At 40.9% G+C, this 20,203-nt stretch overlaps 1 protein-coding gene across 2 annotated transcripts in view; it reads left to right on the forward strand.

Annotated features, from left to right (window-relative positions):
• ppox (protoporphyrinogen oxidase) overlaps window positions 1–20,203 on the forward strand; it is a 69,305-nt gene that overhangs the window by 23,743 nt on the left and 25,359 nt on the right. For both annotated transcript variants that reach the window (XM_034173936.1, XM_034173935.1), the window contains exons 4-8: window positions 1,686–1,820; window positions 2,967–3,082; window positions 6,642–6,774; window positions 9,655–9,799; window positions 16,446–16,645. In XM_034173936.1, the coding sequence (XP_034029827.1) occupies window positions 1,686–1,820; window positions 2,967–3,082; window positions 6,642–6,774; window positions 9,655–9,799; window positions 16,446–16,645 (729 nt within the window). The remainder of the gene's footprint in view (window positions 1–1,685; window positions 1,821–2,966; window positions 3,083–6,641; window positions 6,775–9,654; window positions 9,800–16,445; window positions 16,646–20,203) is intronic.

Here is a 20,203-nt window from a genome sequence, read left to right on the forward strand (position 1 = left end):
AAGGAGGTATGGGAGCAGGTCATGTGGTCAGATGAGACCAAAATAGAGCTTTTTGGTATCTACTCTACTCGCTGTGTTTGGAGCATGAGAACAACCCCAAGAACACCGGCCCACCCGTGAAGCATGGGGGTGGAAACATAATTTTTTGAGGGTGCTTTTCTGCAAAGGGGACAGGACGACTGCACCGGTAAGAGCATTGAAGATGGGTCATGGCTGGGTCTTCCAGCATGACAGTGACCAGAAACACACAGCCAGGGCAACTAAGGGGTGGCTCTGTAAGAAGCATTTCAAGGTCCTGGAGTGGCCTGGCCAGTCTCCAGACCTGAACTCAATAGAAAATCTTTGGAGGGAGCTGAAACTCCAAACCTGAAAGATCTGGAGAAGATCTGTATGGAGGAGTTGACCAAAATCCCTGCTGCAGTGTGTGAAATCTTGGTCAAGAACTACAGGAAACCTCTGTAATTGCAAACAAAGGTTTCTGTACCAAATATTAAGGTCTGTTTTTCTATTGCGACAAATACGTATTCCATGCAATAAAATGCAAATTAATTATTTAAAAATACAGTGTGGTTTTCTTTTTTTTTTATTTTAATTTTAGAATCTGTATGTCAGTTTCATTCTGACCAATTGTGTACCTATGATAAAAATTACAGACCTCTCCATTCCCTTGTAGGTGGGAAAACTTGCGAAATTGACAGTGGATCAAATATTTATTTGACTCACTGTAAGTGAGGAGTAGAAGAAGGAGAGGGTGAGCCACCTGCAGCGTGAAAATGTTAGAGAGTTCTGTTAGGTTCTGGAAAATAAAAGTTTGTGTTCAACAAATAAATATGCCTGTTCAACCACTGCACCACGGTTAATAGATGACTGAGCAGGGGAAGAAACTAAGACTGAGCTCTGAGGCACTCTGTCCTCTGCTCCTCTACACTGGCTGTCTGTGAAAAGTTTCTGCAGTTGTCTGACTGAACCAGCAGGTGGACTGAACCATTTTACATAACTACAGAGGGGCGGTGAGCGTTGACACATGTTTCCAAAACAAATAAACTTAGTGTTACCAATACACTATAAATAAAATATATGTGTGATTGTAAATTTATTATTGCATGTCGTATTATTTTGTCTGTATTATAGTTGTATTAGGAGCCTCTCTGGGCCCCCTGTCAATCATGGGCCCCTAGAATCCTTCTCCTTCTTCTCCCTTTTTCAGTGCCCCTGATGTACAGGTGAATCTAAAAAAAAATTCTCAGAAGGTTAAAAAAAAATTTGTCAGGTATTTCAGAGGGTGAAAGTTTTTCATGTTTTTGAGAATCCTTACATATAAACTAAACATTTCAAGCTCTGATTCCAAATTGTTTGCACTATCCAGAATGGTATATAGTGATGTGATAAAGGATTCATAAGATCCTTCCAGCACAGAGACAGCTGTATTGGTTGTTGACAAAACAACCATGGTTATAATGTCTGTGTCATTCGTATCAGATGAAGGTTTGTCATCAGCCTGGACAATTTCCCTCCAGTGGAATCCTGTTTCAGTGGGAGACCAACCAGATTGTTCTGCTAGAGCAAAGGAATTATGAGCTCTCAGATGGGTCTAGTTCCCAGGCCAGCAGCATGTAGGAAATATGTGAAAGGAACAAGGGCCGATTCCAGATATGAATCAATGATTCATGATGATGTGTTGATAGGTTGTTCTCTTGGAGTCAACTGGACGTTATGGAGGTTGGTTGAGTTCTACCAGGACATCGGATGGAGCAGTATTTGAACATGGACCTCGAGGGATTCGGCCAGTTGGACCTGCAGGACATAACACACTCAACTTGGTGAGTTTTAAAAGACCTGCGTGTTTTAAAGCCACATCATTATTAAAACAAACAAACAAAAAAACCCCTACATTTTCCCATAAATATTTCTTCTACTTATTCGTGTCCGGGTCGCTGTGAATGAAGACAAAGTAGCTCATCCCACACTTTGCTGTCCTTGGGGGATCCTCTAACTCTTCCTGGGGGATCCTGAGGCATTCTTAAACCAGCTGGGAAATGTAATCCCTCCAGCGTGTCCTGGGTCTTCTCCTGGGCCTCCTCCCAGTTTCACATTTCTCCTGTTGCCCCAAAATGTTCTTCATGAGATCATAACTGATATTAAAGAGTTAATGAGCTAATAGGCAATTGTCCAGTGTACAAGGAGACTGACTGTCTCATTTGCAAAATGTCCCATTGCAAATGAAATGGCCCCATTATGTTTAAAATAAATGGGGACAATGTCTCATTGAGTTCTTTTCCTTTCCTGATCAGTGAGTCTGTGCAGTTAAGAGGGTGTCCTGGCTGCTTTCCTGGCTGTTGTGTCTCAGTACTTCTTCTCTCTTATCCTTGGATAGTGGTATTTCCACTCTCTTGGGTCCTTGTTTGCTGTGTTGCTTTGCTTTCTGTGGGCTTCTCTGGTGTTGGGGAGGCCACCATTGGATACCCCTGGGGCTTTTTTGGAGGGTGGGAGGTGGGGGTGGTCTTCTGTTGCATTCCTGACTGGCGCTCATTCTGGGTGCCCCCTTCATATGGATGTGTCTGAACCACATATGTAGGACCTGTGGGACATTCGGGAGGTGGATCAGTCAGTGCTCCAAAGCTCTCTGTGTTTCTGTGTTTAATCAGCTCCAGGATGTAACAAGCTCCTTTATTGTCACTGCTTACTTTTGGACCTTAATCTTTCTAAATGACTTCCTAACAAGAGTTTGTTCCTCATTAAACTTGGAGCTGCTGCCTTGACATTAAAATGCTCTTATTGTGAAGGAGTTATAGATGTTGGTGTCTGTCTGCCATAGACAGTGGACAGTGATGGTACTTCACAGAAAAGGCTGCTATGTTTGAGAATCACTGTTATTGTGTTGACAGATGTAGCTCAGTCATGTGTGTAGTTGTTTTTGTATTTATTGACATGTTTCCAACTGTGACATGTGCAGCATGTCTTTATAGGTGGAAGACTTGGACCTGACAAAGGAAATTCTCCCGGTCACCTCCCATCATGTTGCTTCTAAGAACAGATATCTGTTTGTGAACAAACAGCTGTACAGGATGCCTTCAGGAATAAGGTCAGCTTCCTTCAGCAAGGCTCCTCCATGTCAAATAAATTTGAAAATATATTAAAAAAAAGTTTGGCGTTTCACAAGAATTCACAGTGGAAAAAAAAATTACACACACACACACACACAGTTATAGCCACAGTTCCAGTCACAGCCACTGCCTTGACACTTGCACAAATTTCACCCCAACACAATTTGTCCCGCTTGACACCACACTATATAAAATAAAGCCTGTGCCACATCATTTCGTAGCCGATGATGCATTTTCTCTCAGAACTTGGCTGACGAAACCGTTCTCTCATCACTCCCAGAATCACAGAGTAATTATCTACAGCTGCAGGTTGTCTCTTGCTTGTCATGTAGTGGAGAACCCATTTAGAATCTTGTCTCAAAGGTAATCATTTATAATATATATAGTAATGGATAGGGGTGTAACGATACACAAAAATCATGGTTCGATATGTACCTCAGTTTTGAGGTCACGGTTTGGTTCATTTTCGGTACAGTATGGGAACAAAATGCAAAACCAAAGTTTGCTTGTTGTTTAAACCAACAATTTATTGTAATATTATACAAACAGGAAAATAAAATAATTGCAAAGTGCTGCCTGGTATTAAGTTAAATAAAATGTTCTCAAATAACAAATTCATGAAATATTAAAAAAAATACATTCCTAGTAAACAGCTTTTAACAAAACCTTTCCATAAGTAAAGCGCAGCACAATGGTTCCACATGAAGCCCTTTTCAATTTTATTCAACCTTCATATTTTTTTGCCAGAAAAATTAACTTCTCCAAAACTGTCACACTGTATAAGGAATTTTTTTAAGAGAATTAATTTTAAAGAATCCCTTTACTATTGTACAGTTTATTTTATTTTCTGTCTCTTTCTGTTTGTAATAATACTGTGAATGTTATTGTGGCCCTAACTGTTTGTTTAATGTTTGTTAATATATCTTTTTAAATAAAGTTTTGAAAACATAAACATTGTGGGAGAGGCAAAAAAGTGAGTAAAACCACCTTTAAAATATTTAGAACCACAAATAAACTTGATTCTTGGTTTGTTTGTTTATTTTGCCATTAAAATTGGCCATCACTTATTAAAATAAAATAACTTCTCAAGGCCAGACCTTCTCAAAGTCTGTGGACTGTTTAATCACAGCACAGCAAACGAGGTCAGTAGGCTGAGCGAGGTTTGTGAGCGGAGTTATCCCTCCACTCAGTCCTTTACAGGCTGCTGCAGGCAGCGGAGGAGGGGGAGACCCGCTGCCGCTCGGTGACAACAGAGACTTTCACTTTCAGTCACCAAACATTAGAAAAGTCTCCCGTAACGCCAGGAAAAGTAGCTAGATTTGTCACTAGTCGCTTTTGAGAAAAATAAATCGTCAAGAGGGTTTGGAAAGTCGCCAGATTTAGCGAGAAAGTCACCAAGATGGCAACACTGAATGTAAACACACGCAACACAAACTCACCTGTACCGAATCAGACGTCCTGTACCGAAACGGTTCAATACAAATACATGTATTGTTAGACCCTTAGTAATGGATTGGTAAAACAGTCGCATTTTCATTCATTCTTATTCCTAATATTATGTTTATTATCGATGTAACATCTCTTTATAATGTCATTTCAGGTTCAGATGCCCTGCGTCCAATGACACGCAGTGTTTGCAAATAGGTTGCACAGTGTTCACAACTCATTCCCGCAAGCGGCATGAAATGAACAGATGAACATATATTCTGACCTTAAACCTGAGAGTCAGTAATTATGACCAGGAAAATCTATTTTATAATGAAACTGGGTTTTTTGTATCTTTGTTTTGCACATACAGTGGGGTAAAAAAGTATTTAATCAGTCCCTGATTGTGCAAGTTCTCCTACTTAGGAAGATGAGAGAGGTCTGTAATTTTCAACATAGGTACACTTCAACTATGAGAGACAAAATGAGGAAAAAAAAATCCAGGAAACCACATTGTAGGATTTTTAAAGAATTTATTTGTAAATTATGGTAGAAAATAAGTATTTGGTCAATAACAAAAGTTTAACTCAATACTTTGTAACATAATCTTTATTGACAATGACAGAGGTCAAACGTTTCCTGTAAGTCTTCACCGGGTTTGCACATACTGTAGCTGGTATTTTGGCCCATTTCTCCATGCAGATCTCCTCTAGAGCAGTGATGTTTTGGGTCTGTCACTGAGCAACATGGACTTTCAACTCCCCCCACAAATTTTCTATGGGGTTGAGGTCTGGAGACTGGCTAGGCCACTCCAGGACCTTGAAATGCTTTTTACAGAGCCACTCCTTTGTTGCCCAAGAGGTGTGTTGGGGATCATTGTCATGCTGGAAGACCCAGCCACATTGCATCTTCAATGCTCTCACTGAAGGAAGGAGGCGTTGGCTGTTCATTTTTCCCTTAACACAGATCAGTTGTCCTGTCCCCTTTGCAGAAAAACAGCCCCAAAGCATGATGTTTCCACCCCCATGCTTCACAGTAGATATGGTGTTCTTGGGATGCAACTCAGCATTCTTCTTCCTCCAAACACAACAAATTGAGTTTTTACCAAAAAGTTCTATTTTTGTTTCATCTGACCACATGATATTCTCTCAATCCTCTTCTGGATCATCCATATGCTCTCTGGCAAACTTCAGACGGGTCTGGACATGTACTGACTTAAGCAGGGGGACACCCCTGGCACTGCAGGATTTCAGTCCCTCTCTGTGTAGTGTGTAGTCTTTGTTACTTTGGTCCCAGCTCTCTGCAGGTCATTCATCAGGTCCCTCCATGTAGTTCTGGGATTTTTGTTCACCATTCTCATCATCATTTTAACCCCACAGGATGAGATCTTGAGTGGAGCCCCAGATCGAGAGAGATTATCAATGGTCTTGTATGTCTTCCATTTTATTACAATTGCTCCCACAGTTGATTTATTCACACCAACGTGCTTGACTATTGTAGATTCACTCTTCTCAGCCTGGTGCACAGCTACAATTTTCTTCCTGGTGTCCTTCGACAGCTCTTTAGTCTTGGCCATGGTTGAGTTTGGAGTCTGACTGTTTGAGGCTGTGGATAGGTGTCTTTTATACAGATAATGAGTTCAAACAGGTGCCATTAATACAGGTAACAGTTGGAGGACAGAAAAACTTTTTAAAGAAGTTACAATTCTGTGAGAGACAGAAATCTTGCTTGTTTGTGGGTGACCAAATACTTATTTTCCACCATAATTTACAAATAAATTCTTTAAAAATCCTACAATGTGATTTCCTGGATTTTTTTTTCTCAGTTTGTCTCTCATGATTGAAGTGTACTTACGATGAAAATTACAGACCTCTTTCATCTTTCTAAGTAGGAGAACTTGCACAATCAGGGACTGACTAAATAATTTTTGGCCCCACTATAGTGGTCATTTGAATATTTTAACGTATGTGATATACGTATGTGTGCAACTTTCTGTCTCTCTCTGCAGGTGCGTGTCTGTCTGCGTGCGCATGTGTCTTTGTGTGTGTATGTGTCTGTCTGTTTCTTCATTATGATGCTGATGCTACCATTTGTTTGTTGATGTTCTTACAGTGGTGTTTTTCGGACAGTTCCACCCTTCTCGCGTCCTCTTATCACCCATGCTGTCATGGAGATGCTTAGGAAGAAAGGGAATGGGGAAGATGAGTCCATCCATTCCTTCGTTTCTCGGAGGCTGGGCAAAGAGGTGAGGCGGTGTTGTGGTAACTGGTCATGTTGGTTACAGTAATGTAATGCATTCTGCTTTTGGCTCAGTGGTAATCGATCAAGAATTCACTCAAAGCAGCTTGAAGATGAACCACAGTTTCTTTGGTGGCTGAGACAGTGATATACAATTGTGCTCATAAGTTTACATGCCCTGGTAGAATTGCGATTTATTGGCCATTTCTCAGAGAATATGAAAAAGTTTTTGTTTTCACTCATGTTTAAGGCTCTATCACACTTTGACCATTTAGCCTGCATATGCCGACCGTATTAAACACAGGCATATGTCTAATAAATTAATGGAGCTGTCACACCTTAATGATTAGCCGACAGCCCCGTTTCCACCAAGTGGTTCAGGTTGGTACTGCACAGTGTGGTGCGGGTCAGAAACAGAGTAATTTAACATTCATTTATTTTTTTATTTTTTATCTTGGTGGACCATTTTCACTGCATACAGAATGCTGATGAGTCGACTGACTGTGGTAAATGCTGCCGTGAATGAATGGAGTGCTGTGGCGCTTTAAAATTTTAAAGCGCCAAGCGCTTGCTTTCTGATCAGGGCAAATCAGACCTGATCAGGTCATCACAGACCTGAATAATGAAACACTGTGATGATTTCTACAACCCCAATTCCACTGAAGTTTGGATGTTGTGTAAAATGTAAATAAAAACAGAATACAATGATTTGCAAATCCTCTTCAACCTATATTCAATTGAATACACCACAAAGACAAGATATTTAATGTTCAAACTGATAAACTTTATTGTTTTTGTGCAAATATTTGCTCATTTTGAAATGGATGCCTGCAACACATTTCAAAAAAGCTGTGACAGTGGTATGTTTACCACTGTGTTACATTACCTTTCCTTCTAACAACACTCAATAAGCATTTTGGAACTGAGGACACGAATTGTTGAAGCTCTGTAGGTGGAATTCTTTCCCATTCTTGCTTGATGTACGACTTCAGTTGTTCAACAATCCAGGGTCTCAGTTGAGTAACTTACAAAAAATGTGTCAATAATGTCATTACTTACTTACAATTTATGGCCTGCATATGCAAGACATATGTCATACGCTGGCATGCGTCAAAAATTTATATTTGCAAATGTCACACCTTAACGATTTAGCCAGCGTATGCCAACTGTATTAAAGACGCTTGAATAAGTTCCATAAGTTAAGGGTAAGTTTTTTTTTTTTTTTTTATAAGTTAAGAGCAAGTTGAAGCACGTTGAAACACGCTGAAGCTCGCTGATGTCCGTCCTGATAAGCTGAGCTCCTCAAAACATTTTGGGCATGCTGAAAATTTTCAACGCATGCCAGCGTGTGACTCACACGTCCTGTACATGCTGGACATAAGTTGTAGGTAAGTTATGTGATTGTTGGCAGATGTTTCTTGAAATTTACTCATAAGTCTAAATCTGTCCATTAATGCTGGCCACTGTTTGGCTGAAAGCTGCGGTCCTTATGCAGAATGACTGTTTCATTCACACACGGAAAAATATAAAGTCTGACCTGTTCATTTCAGTCCAGTTCACCATCACAGACAGACATGAATCCACATAAAGCTCCTGATTTTTGAAAATGACCTCAAGAAGTCCTTTAATTCATGGCTGGAACCACAGCGTTTTAAAGCAAGTCCCTCTGTGCTGTTTTTCTGCTGCAGGTGCGTTTCTCATGCCAGTGCTGTGCTCTGAACACACAGAAGCGTTGTAATGATTTAAACTTTTAAAGCACCGTCGCTGTGGTGTGATCATCAGATGACCTGATCGATCAATCAGGGTAATAACGCCTGATTAATGCGCTGTTTAAACATTTAAAGTGCCGTGGCTGTCAGTGATCACCACACCGACAGATCACACAGCACTTCATTCAGATCACACCTGATCACAGTTGACTGGTCCTTTAATAGTTTAAATCATCACAGCGTTTCATTATTCAGGTCTGTGATGATCTGATTAGTGGACCTGATCAGGTCTGATCATCCACTGGTCGGGAAGCAGACGGCGCTTTCAATATTTAAAGAGACAGCTCTCCGTTCATTCATGGCAGCGTTTCCCACAGCCAGTCCACCCATCAGCATTCTGTACACAATAAAAATGGTCCACCAAGATAAAAAATGAAAATAAAAATAATAAAATAATGTTAAATTACTCTTTCTGACGTGCACCACACCGTGCAGTACCGACCAGAACCACTGGGTTGAAACGGGGCTGTCGGCAGACGCTGGATAATCGTCAAGGTGTGACAGCTGCATTAATTTATTAGACGTACAACAGCATATGCCAGCGCCTTTAATGTTGCAGGCATACGCTGATTAAATCGTCAAGGTGTGACAGGGCCTTAACTTTCACTTTTGATATTCTGTGTGCTTCTTACCATGTGCTGCTATACAATGCTGCTGGAACCTCAGTTTCCTTGAGGGAGCCTTCCCAAGGGATCAGTAAAGTTCTATCTAATGTAATCTAAATATTGGGCATGCCGATAATGTTTTGGAGGTACTCAATGTAACTTACACAAAACTTACCCATAACTTATTAGACATACACCAGCATTTTTAATACGGTGAGCATACACTGGCTAAATCGTCAAGGTGTGACAGGGGTGTTAAGCAGTGAGAAAGCCTACAGTGGTCTGACTGCTCCTCATGGTGGTAGGGTATCCGGGCCTGATGAACTTATCCCATCTGCTCAAAAGGATGTTAATCAGTGAAATCACCTGCTGAATTCAGTGGCTGCAAAGAAATCCTGCACCCTCTTGGCCCTTTCTGGAAGTGCCCTTGAATCTGGTGGTAGGCATAACTGACATGTGGCCCGCTTCTCTGAAGTGATTATTATGTTTTGTTTTTGGTCTCTGTCTCTGCAGTTGGCAGACATCGTGGCTGACGCCTTTTGCCGAGGTGTGTTTGCGGGGGATAGCAAGAAGTTGAGCATCCAGGCTTGTTTCCCATCTGTGTTCGATGCAGAGCAGCGGGCAGGTTCTGTCATCCTGGGCATGCTGCTGGGCTCAGGTAATACCTTTGCTTTCTTCATACACACACAAACACACACATATGTAACTCTGCTTCTGTGTGCACTCCAGCACAGGTTTGGAGGATTTGTGAAGACATGGTCCTTAGGGTCAAGAAAGACTTGATGACATTTTGAGACAGACGCATATCTGATTCAGTGAGAAATACAAATTTAAAATTTTACTTTAAGCCCTCAATAGCAGTGACAAAAAAAACAAAACCTCTCCATGTAGTAAGCAGAGGAGGGCTGCGTTTGTAACTGCTGTCCTACATTCCAGAAATTCACAATTTATTTTCCAGATTAAATCCCGTTTCTTTCTCGGGCGCTCTCTCGATGTCATCTTCTTCTGTTTCTAACAGCTTAAATTCTGTCTTACGTGTATTGTTATTTTCTATTTAGTTTTCTGTTTAGTGATATTTAAAGCTGAAGTTATATTGAAAGAAAATCTACTGTTATGAGGTTTTAATAATATATATATATTTTTACGTTTGATTAAACCTTTACCCAAAGGTTCAAAATGGCAGAAAAATAATCAAATCTGAGGTAATATATTTTATACTTGAGTATATAATTTGCAGTGTCATAAAAATGTGCCTTTTCATATGGTCATTAACTTTACATAAAATGTACTCTCTCTCTCTCTCTCTCTCTCTCTCTCTCTCTCTCTCTCTCTCTCTCTCTCTCTCTCTCTCTCTCTCTCTCTCTCTCTCTCTCTATATATATATATATAGATATATATATATATATCTTTTACATGTTTTTACACAACAAAACAAAAAAATTCAGGTTTTGTATATTAAAGTTTCTAAAATTCTGCCCTTTAAGCTCACAGTATAAAGTAATCTACATCATGAATTAAAAGATATAAAAATTTAAAAGCCAAAATAATGGTGTGAATAAGTAAATACCCCCTTTAGTATCCACTATGAAGGTATGAGTGGTGATGCAAACTCAAAAATTGAACTATAGACAATTTCTTCAGTCACAGCCATAGAGGTCTATAACTTCATCAGGGTTGTCTGAGTGTCTTGTTGGCTTTCGTCTCCTTCTTATACAGTCACTCAGTTTTGGAGAACTGTCACCTCCACACAGATTTACCATAGAGTATCATACTATTTGTATTTCTTCATAATTCATGTAAATAAAGTCCAAGACCTGTGGAACCAGCTCCCAATTCAGATCAGGGAGACAGACACCCTCTCTACTTTTAAGATTAGGCTTAAAACTTTCCTTTTTGCTAAAGCTTATAGTTAGGGCTGGATCAGGTGACCCTGAACCATCCCTTAGTTATGCTGCTATAGACTTAGACTGCTGGGGGGTTCCCATGATGCACTGAGTGTTTCTTTCTCTTTTTGCTCTGTATGCACCACTCTGCATTTAATCATTAGTGATTGATCTCTGCTCCCCTCCACAGCATGTCTTTTTCCTGGTTCTCTCCCTCAGCCCCAACCAGTCCCAGCAGAAGACTGCCCCTCCCTGAGCCTGGTTCTGCTGGAGGTTTCTTCCTGTTAAAAGGGAGTTTTTCCTTCCCACTGTCGCCAAGTGCTTGCTCACAGGGGGTCGTTTTGACCGTTGGGGTTTTTTACGTAATTATTGTATGGCCTTGCCTTACAATATAAAGCGCCTTGGGGCAACTGTTTGTTGTGATTTGGCGCTATATAAATAAAATTGATTGATTGATTGAAGACATAAACAGTGTCTTTGGAATGTTCATGTGTCCATCCCCTGACTTGTCCGAAGAAAACTGGATGTAAAAGTGATGGCTTACATATGCTGTACTAAAGTGGGTACTTATTTATTCACACCATCATTTTGGCTTTTATGTTTTTATTTATTTTTAATTCAGGATGTAGAGATTACTTTTCACTGTGAGTTTAAAGGACTTCTGCCTTGGTCAGTCGAATTGGACTCTTCAGGCTCTTGCAGAACATCGGCTGTTCCCCAAAACTTCTCGCAATGGTCTCCTCGTTCCATGAGAACATGCACAGTACAGTTTGCTTCAATGGTGCAACATCAGAGGCCTTCACAGTGTCCGCACCGACGCTCTTCGGAATCTTCTTCTCCATGCTCCTCCAGTAGACCTTGAAGGGAGTGTACATTCACACCAGGGCCGACAGCAAGCTCTTCAACATTGCCCAGCTTCGCGCCCAGAACAACGTTGCAGAGGTACTCATCCGTGAGATGCACTTTGCCGACAATGCAGCCTTGACATCACACTCCGAAGACGGTCTGCAGTAGTCGCGTCTCTCATGCCTGCAAGGAGCTCGGACTGACCATCAGTCTGAAGAAGACAAACATCATGGCACAGGGCACAGTTGCTCCTCCTAACATTGACATTGATGGGTAGAGCCTGGAAGTCATGGAGCACTTCACATACCTTTGGTCAACCATCTCTAACTCACTCTCCATTGATGCAGAGATGAACAGCAGGATTGCAAAGGCAGCAGCAGTTATGGCAAGACTAAGCCACGGAGTCTGGAACAACTCCTGCCTCACTGAGAAGACAAAACTGCGCGTCTGCCAGACCAGCATGCTCAGCACACTCCTCTATGGTAGCAAGACATGGACCGCCTATGCCAGACATGAGAAAAAGCTCAACAGCTACCATCTGAGGTGCCTTAGACGAATTCTGCACATTAGTTGGCAGGACAAGGTGCCCAACACAGAGATCTTGGAATGCTCCCACGTGAGCAGCATGCTCACTATTCTTGGTGAAAGGCGCTTTCATTGGCTTGGCCACGTCAGAAGAATATTTCCAGACCGCATTCCTAAAGAGCTACTGTACGGTGAGCTGGCAGAGGGCACTCATTTGGCTGGTCGAAAATACCTGCACTTCAAGGATGTCTACAAGAAGGATATGAGATTGTGCAGTATCAATGTCAACACATGGGAGCAGTGTGCAGAGGACCATGCATCCTGGCGCCTTACTGTCAGAACAGGTACACAGAGGGCTGAGCAGGAGAGGAACCAAGGCCTTGCTGAGCAACGAGCTAGGAGGAAGGACCGGCAGCGGCAGCCTCAGGCATCACAGTACATGAACAACAAATGCAGCAGAGACGGTCACTCGTGCATTGGACTGATAACTCATTTGTGCAGGTGCAGATAGAAACAAAAGACAAAAATTTCCTATATATTTGTATTGTCAACTGTGTCAGTAGCATGGCCCAAGCAGAGGGTCACCCCTTTGAGTCTGGTCTGCTTGCAGTTTCTTCCTCAAATCATCAGTTTTTCCTAACCACTGTCGTCTGTGTGCTTGCTCTAGAGGTTGGTAAGGTTAGACCAGGTTTGGGCAATCGTGCCATGAAGGGCCAAGACACTGCAGGTTTCCCTTTCTACCAATCACCTCAGCAGGTAATTTTTATTGATGATCAGGTATTTATGTTCTGGGGAGAAGCTCATCAGCAAGCCACCTGCTGAGGTGATTGGTTGCAAGTCAAAGCACCAGCTCCAATGCCCTTTTGGAGCTGTGCTCATGTGCCTACTCAACGTGGTTGCTGTCATGCCCGATAGCTTCTGTGTTGTAGAGAGGCAGGTAATTGGCCACCGCACGATGCGCACGAGACAACCTGCAGCTGTAGATAATTTCTCTGTGATTCTGGGAGCAATGAGAGAATGGTTTCATCAGCCAAGTTCTGAGAGCATTTTTGAAACGTGTTGCAGGCATCCATTTCAAAATGAGCAAATATTTGCACAAAAACAACAGAGTTTATCAGTTTGAATATTAAATATCTTGTCTTTGTGGTGTATTCAATTTAATATAGGTTGAAGAGGATTTGCAAATAATTGTATTCTGTTTTTATTTACATTTTTCACAATGTCCCAACTTCATTGGAATTGGGGTTGTAATTTGCACTGACAAGGGGCAGGATTGCTTTCTAATTACTGATAGAGTTTAGCTGGTGTCTTGGCTTCCATGCATTTTTGCACCTCCTTTTTTCAGGTGTTCAATGTTTGTTTTTTTTCCCTGTTATTTCACATTATTAATACATAATTTATGGGCATCTATGATTTGACATCTTTGTATGTGTGGATTACGTGGGTTATTACTGACATTTGGTGAAAATTTCATGTCAATAGCACCTTTAGAAATATATTTACTGAGAAAATGGTGACATGTTCAATACTTATTCTACCTGCTGTGTGTATATACAGTGAGGAAAACAAGTATTTGAACACCCTGTGGTTTTGCAAGTTCTCCCACTTAGAAATCATGGAGGGGTCTGAAATTTTCATCTTAGGTGCATGTCCACTGTGAGAGACATAATCTAAAAAAAAATAAATCCGGAAATCACAATGTATGATTTTTTTTAATAATTTATTTGTATGTTACTGCTGCAAATAAGTATTTGAACACCTACCAACCAGCCAGAATTCTGGCTCACACAGACCTGTTAATTTTTCTTTAAGAAGCCCTCTTATTCTGCACTCTTTACCTGTAATAATTGCATCTGTTTGAACTTGTTACCTGTATAAAAGACACCTGTTCACACACTCAATCACACTCCAACCTGTCCACCATAGCCAAGACCAGAGAGCTGTCTATGGACACCAGGGACAAAATTGTAGACCTGCACAAGGCTGGGATGGACTACAGGACAACAGGCAAGCAGCTTGGTAGAAGACAACAACTGTTAGGATTATTTATTAGAAAGTGGAAGAAACACAAGATGACTGTCAATCTCCCTCGGTCTGGGATTCCATGCAAGATCTCACTTTGTGGGGTAAGGATGATTCTGAGAAAGCTCAGAACTACACAGGAGGACCTGGTCAATGACCTGAAGAGAGCTGGGACCACAGTCACAAAGATTACATTAGTAACACATGATGCTGTCATGGTTTAAAATCCTGCAGGGCAGCAAGGTCCCCCTGCTCAAGCCAGCACATGTCCAGGCCCGTTTGAAGTTCACCAGTGACCATCTGGATGATCCACAGGAGGCATGGGAGAAGGTCATTGTGATCAGATGAGACCAAAATAGAGCTTTTTGGAATCAACTCCACTTACCATGTTTAGAGGATGAGAACAGCCCCAAGAAAACCATCCCAACTGTGAAGCATGGGGGTGGAAACATCATACTCTGGGGGTGCTCTTTTGCAAAGGGGACAGGACGACTGCACCGTATTGAAGGGAGGATGGATGGGGTCATGTATTGCGAGATTTTGGCAGACAACCTCCTTCCCTCAGTAAGAGCATTGAAGATGGGTCATGACTGGGTCTTCCAGCATGACAATGACCCCAAACACACATCCAGGGCAACTAAGGAGGGGCTCCATAAGAAGCATTTCAAGGTCCTGGAGTGGCCTGGCCAGTCTCCAGACCTGAACTCAATAGAAAATCTTTGGAGGGAGCTGAAACTCCAAACCTGAAAGATCTGGAGAAGATCTGTGTGGAGGAGTGGACCAAAATACCTGCTGCAGTGTGTGCAAACCTGGTGAAAAACTACAGGAAGCGTTTGATCTCTGTAATGGCAGACAAAGGCTACTGTACCAAATATTAACATTGATTTTCGCAGGTGTTCAAATACTTATTTGCAGCAGCAACATACAAATACGTTTTTTAAAAAATCATACATTGTGATTTCCGGATTTTTCTTTTTAGATTACGTCTCTCACAGTGGACATGCACCTAAGATGAAAATTTCAGACCCCACCATGATTTCTAAGTGAGAGAACTTGCAAAATCGCAGGGTGTTCAAATACTTATTTTCCTCACTGTATATATATATATATATATATATATATATATATATATATATATATATATATATATATATATGAGCTCTGATTGATTGAAAAGTTTTGAGCCCGGTCAAGAAGAAACCACAACCAAATGAATATAATACTTTATTTTTCAACATAATCCTCCATAATCCTTTTTTCAGTGTCACCACAGCGTTTTAATACCATTCTCATAAAAAGTCTTATCCTGAAATTCAAGGAAGTCATCCACTGCAGATATGACATCATTATCAGAATAATAATGAGTTCCAGCAAGATGCCTTTTCATGTTTGTAAACAGATGGAAGTCCAAAGGAGTCAAATCAGGGAGTAGGGTGGGTGCATAACAAGTTTGAAGCCACATTCATGAATGGCAACTGTTGCAATGACCAGTGTGTGGACAGTTGAATTGCAATATTTTAATTCCGGTTGTAATGGTGGTACTTGGAAAGCCAAGTATTTTCTTAGGTAGTACTCACTGTAAAAAGATTGAGAACCACTGTTCTAGATCATATGTCAAGGTGTCAGTTCTGGGTCTTCCTGATCTTGCTCCATCTTCAACGCTTGTTCTGGCCCTCTTGAATTCTGCTGACCAGCGATTAACCATAGCATAATATTGGGCATCCTCCCCGAATGTCATTAACATGTCCTCATGGATCTGCTTTGGAGACATTCCCTTTTTTTGTGAGGTACCGAATCATAGCACCACCAACATTGTCTGTTTTAGCAATCTGGTACACTCCTACTCACTTCACTAAAGTATTGTCTGTAACATTGCACCCAGTGCATCTAAATTTTAAAATGCAAAAGATGGAGGGACCACGCCCTACTTTTTCTGGGTCAGGTTCAAAACTTTTCAAGCACCCCTTATACTCCACAAAACATTGTCAATGTGCTGTTATGAGATTATTGATGTCTGAAAACTCACAGGTCCCTCTCCAGCAGTCTCCCCTGGCTCTTTAGCCCAGAGAGCCATGAAAGAGTCCTGGGCCCAGTGGTCCCTGTCCCGAGGAATGGAGGCTCTCCCAGAGGCCATGACTGATTACCTAGCTCAGGGTGGACGAGTGCAACTTCACAAACAAGCTCCCGTTAAGCACATCTGTCCATCCACCGGATCACCTTCTTGGGAGGTTAGTAAATCTACCAAATATCACTGGTATATTGTTTTTTGCTTTCTTTAACTGAAAAACAACCCTTTGACACATCAAGATTAATCTGGGCCTTGATATGGTAATCATGCTGTCAAGAGAACCATGCAAAACAGTGGCTCTAAAAATGCGAGTCATGTACCCTCCCCCCCTGCATGTTTTCTATTTTTCTTCTTGTCTTCCTCCCTGTGTCACTGGTGTAGGGCACAACAGGGAAAATAGACATAATGCAGGACTACAAAAGAAGGCTTCCTGGAAAACCTTGATATACAGTAACTGCAAGGAATCCTGCCAAAACTCTCCTGGACACTGTTAATCTAAAACGTCCAGGTGTCATCATCATCATCAAGTACCTTAAAAGTAAAATAAGTCAGTTCCTATGCAGGAGATTGGGCCACTGCAGAGCCTAAGTAGTGGTGTCTATGGATATGACACCGGGCTACAAGTTTTTTTTTTTAGCAGTGTGATAGAAGAGTTCAAGCTTACTGCCTAGGGCAGGCTGCTAGTAACAACAAGAGATTGGCATGTCCTGGTTGACAAGGGATGACACCTCATGAGACCTCCTTAGTATTTCTTCTGCTTTCCTGTTGCTTAATGCTGACTAATGATACCTTAAGTGTAGTTTTTCTGGCCAACTGATTCTGTTTTCTTTTTCCTCTCTGTCCAAGAGGTGGCTGGATCCACGTGCTGGATTAGATGATTTCTGCAATGGACGTGGAACGGACTCTGCCGCAGAAACATATCCACCGAGGAGCTCGATGACCCCCCGACAGTGGACTGGATGTCTGCATGGAATCTCATCAATTGTTATTGTGTTGTGTTCTGTATTGTAAACCTTTTTGGTAGAGTGGCCTAAGCAGGGGGTCACCACTTTGAGTCTGGTCTGCTTGAGCTGTCTTCCTCAATATCATCATAGGGAGTTTTTCTTTACCACTGTCGCCTGTGTGCTTGCTCTAGGGGTTGGTAAAGTTAGATCTTCCTTGTGTGAAGCTTGAGGCAGCTTTGTTGTGATTTGGCACTATATAAACTAAATAAATTAAATTAAATTAAAATGAGACTTGAGAACAGAAGATGAAGGAAATTCTACAAAGAAAGATAACTAATTATGTTGATCTAGTAGCTGAGTGCCAGGGAAATGGGTGGAAGGTGGGTGCATTGTGACCTGATTGAAGTGGGCTGTAGGGATTTACAGGCCAACTCTACACATGGGACCCAAGTATGTTTGTGGGCTTCAAAGGGGGAGAGCCTTTAGGAACATGTTGGAAGCTACTGAAAAGTCTTCCAGTAGACTTTGGTTGAAAGCAGTAAGCTATGGTGAGTGGTGGCAAGTTGGCACTTTATCTCCACTGGCTTGGTCACTCAGGGAAAGGTGTCTGATGCGGACACGTGAAACGTGATGATCCTGAGTTCATTACCAATGATGTGTCCAGGTTGCTCCACATCCAAATTACACCATCACACAATATTTGTCAATAGAAAGAGGCACAGCAGTATAAAAATTTATCTTGTTGGTATCAAATACATTAAGTACAAAATTAAGAACATGGTAAATCACATGTAAACTACAGCACCATGTTCGTAGAGGGTGTAGCGTAATTTACAATAATTATTGGCGGCATCAATCTAACTGTAGCACGTTTAAATATTTAATCATTATTAAAATCCAAAATTGTAAGGGTGCCTCACCAGCGGGGGACCAATATAATCAACAATTTAAGAATAAATAATCATTTGGATCAAATGGGCGGACTAAAAATGTAATGAATTTGAATTTTAAGATTTGTTCATCTTTAATATTGAAATGTCCTCCTTGTGGGGACCAAGGTAAGTCATGCCTCATTAGTAAAGGTAATATTTAATTGGAATGATATTTAATTACCACAAAATTATTAGGGGCACCACCTATTATTTTTTTTACAGACCAGGAATTTTAATTTAAACATTAATCAGTATTCATTAATCAGTCTCAAATCATGTCATTCTCAAATCTGAAAGTTGTAACTTCTATGATATGATTGACCCACACTGTTTCCACCTGAACACAATAAAGCCATTGCAGAGAGATTTACATTTTTATTTACAAATATACAAGAAATGAACAGGTTACCGGCATTTTGACTATAAGAACAATGATTAGTTATTTTATGGACACATTTCGTTATTCATGAGACGTTGAAAGTTAAAGCAGTGAAAGAAGTTTAAGGAATTAAGTGAATAAATCTGATTGGAATTTAGTGATACCAGATGTGGTTTCGGCTTGGTTTGCTGGCAGGACAGACCAGTGGTTCTGCAGGTCCGTCTTGGTTCACTTGACCCAAGGATTAAAAGTCCTTGTAAACTTAGAAAAAGTTAAAGGCTTGAAAGTGATGTTGTAAAGTTACAGTAAAAAGAAAAAACACTTTTCTGTAAATTCGCTGTTATTCTGAAAAACTCCGCTAGGAAGTTGTCTATTTAAAAATAAATAAATAAATTATTAAAAAGAGTTATCAGGCTGGAGCATTGCTGTCAAAAGTTACAAAGTAATGAACAAATGAATGAACAAGGAAAGCCACATGGTAGCTTTTAGCTAATAGGGCCTGTTCAGCCACAAAGAAAAGTAAGTTTATGTCAGAGACGAGCGAAAAAGCCAAGAGGGAACAAGAGAGTGAGCGGCTTTAACATGGATTCTACGTCATTAAGCTCCACCCATTTGGTGTGTAGTTTCACTCAGAGAAAGTCAGAGAGGTTTCAAATACTTAGATATTGAATATATTGATATAGACTTTGTATGTATAGGTTCTTTTAACAACCACAAATACGATTAGAGTGTAGTAAAACAAACCATTGATTAAAAGAAAAACATTTCACCATTGCAAAGTATTAATAATTCAAGAATCACATTTAACATACACCAAGTTATAATATAAAACATGTCAGGTTAAATTGATTGCAATATGCAATGTCTTTTTGATTAATTATACAAATTATATAGGATAAAATAATGTTATTTGTAGCACAAGAATACAGATGCCTTTTTTGTTTTCACTCTCGAGTGAAGGGAGAGGCATCCTGGCTGGTTTGGAAAGTCTCTTTCATTGATATGTGGCAGTTATGTCCAATAACTTACAGTGACCGGAATTTCACTGATAACTAGTTTCAGGAACACCCTTGAAGAAAACTGAATTATAGACAATGGATAGTGCTGCTGGAATGTGGAGGCTATCAGGGAATGTTTCAGGAGATATCCCCAGGTGGAACCAGGACACAGGTTAAAAGTTTGAGACATCAGTCCTTTTTGGAAAAGCGAATTGATGTACTTTATTGGATTAATTCTGAATGAGTGTATCTTCACTACAAGCATAAACCTCCGCCAACACGAGTTTCCACTCACTCACTCATATTCAACTGCTTACTCCAGTTAAGGGTCGCAGGGGGCTGGAGCCTATCCTAGCTGTTATTGGGCATAAGGAAGGGTACACCCTGGACAGGACGGCAGTCTGTCGCAGGGCCAAATATAGGCAAGCTAAGACATTCACACCTGCACGCACACCTATGGAAAAT

Source organism: Thalassophryne amazonica, chromosome 7 (genome assembly GCF_902500255.1).
Source record: "Thalassophryne amazonica chromosome 7, fThaAma1.1, whole genome shotgun sequence".
Lineage (NCBI taxonomy): Eukaryota > Metazoa > Chordata > Actinopteri > Batrachoidiformes > Batrachoididae > Thalassophryne > Thalassophryne amazonica.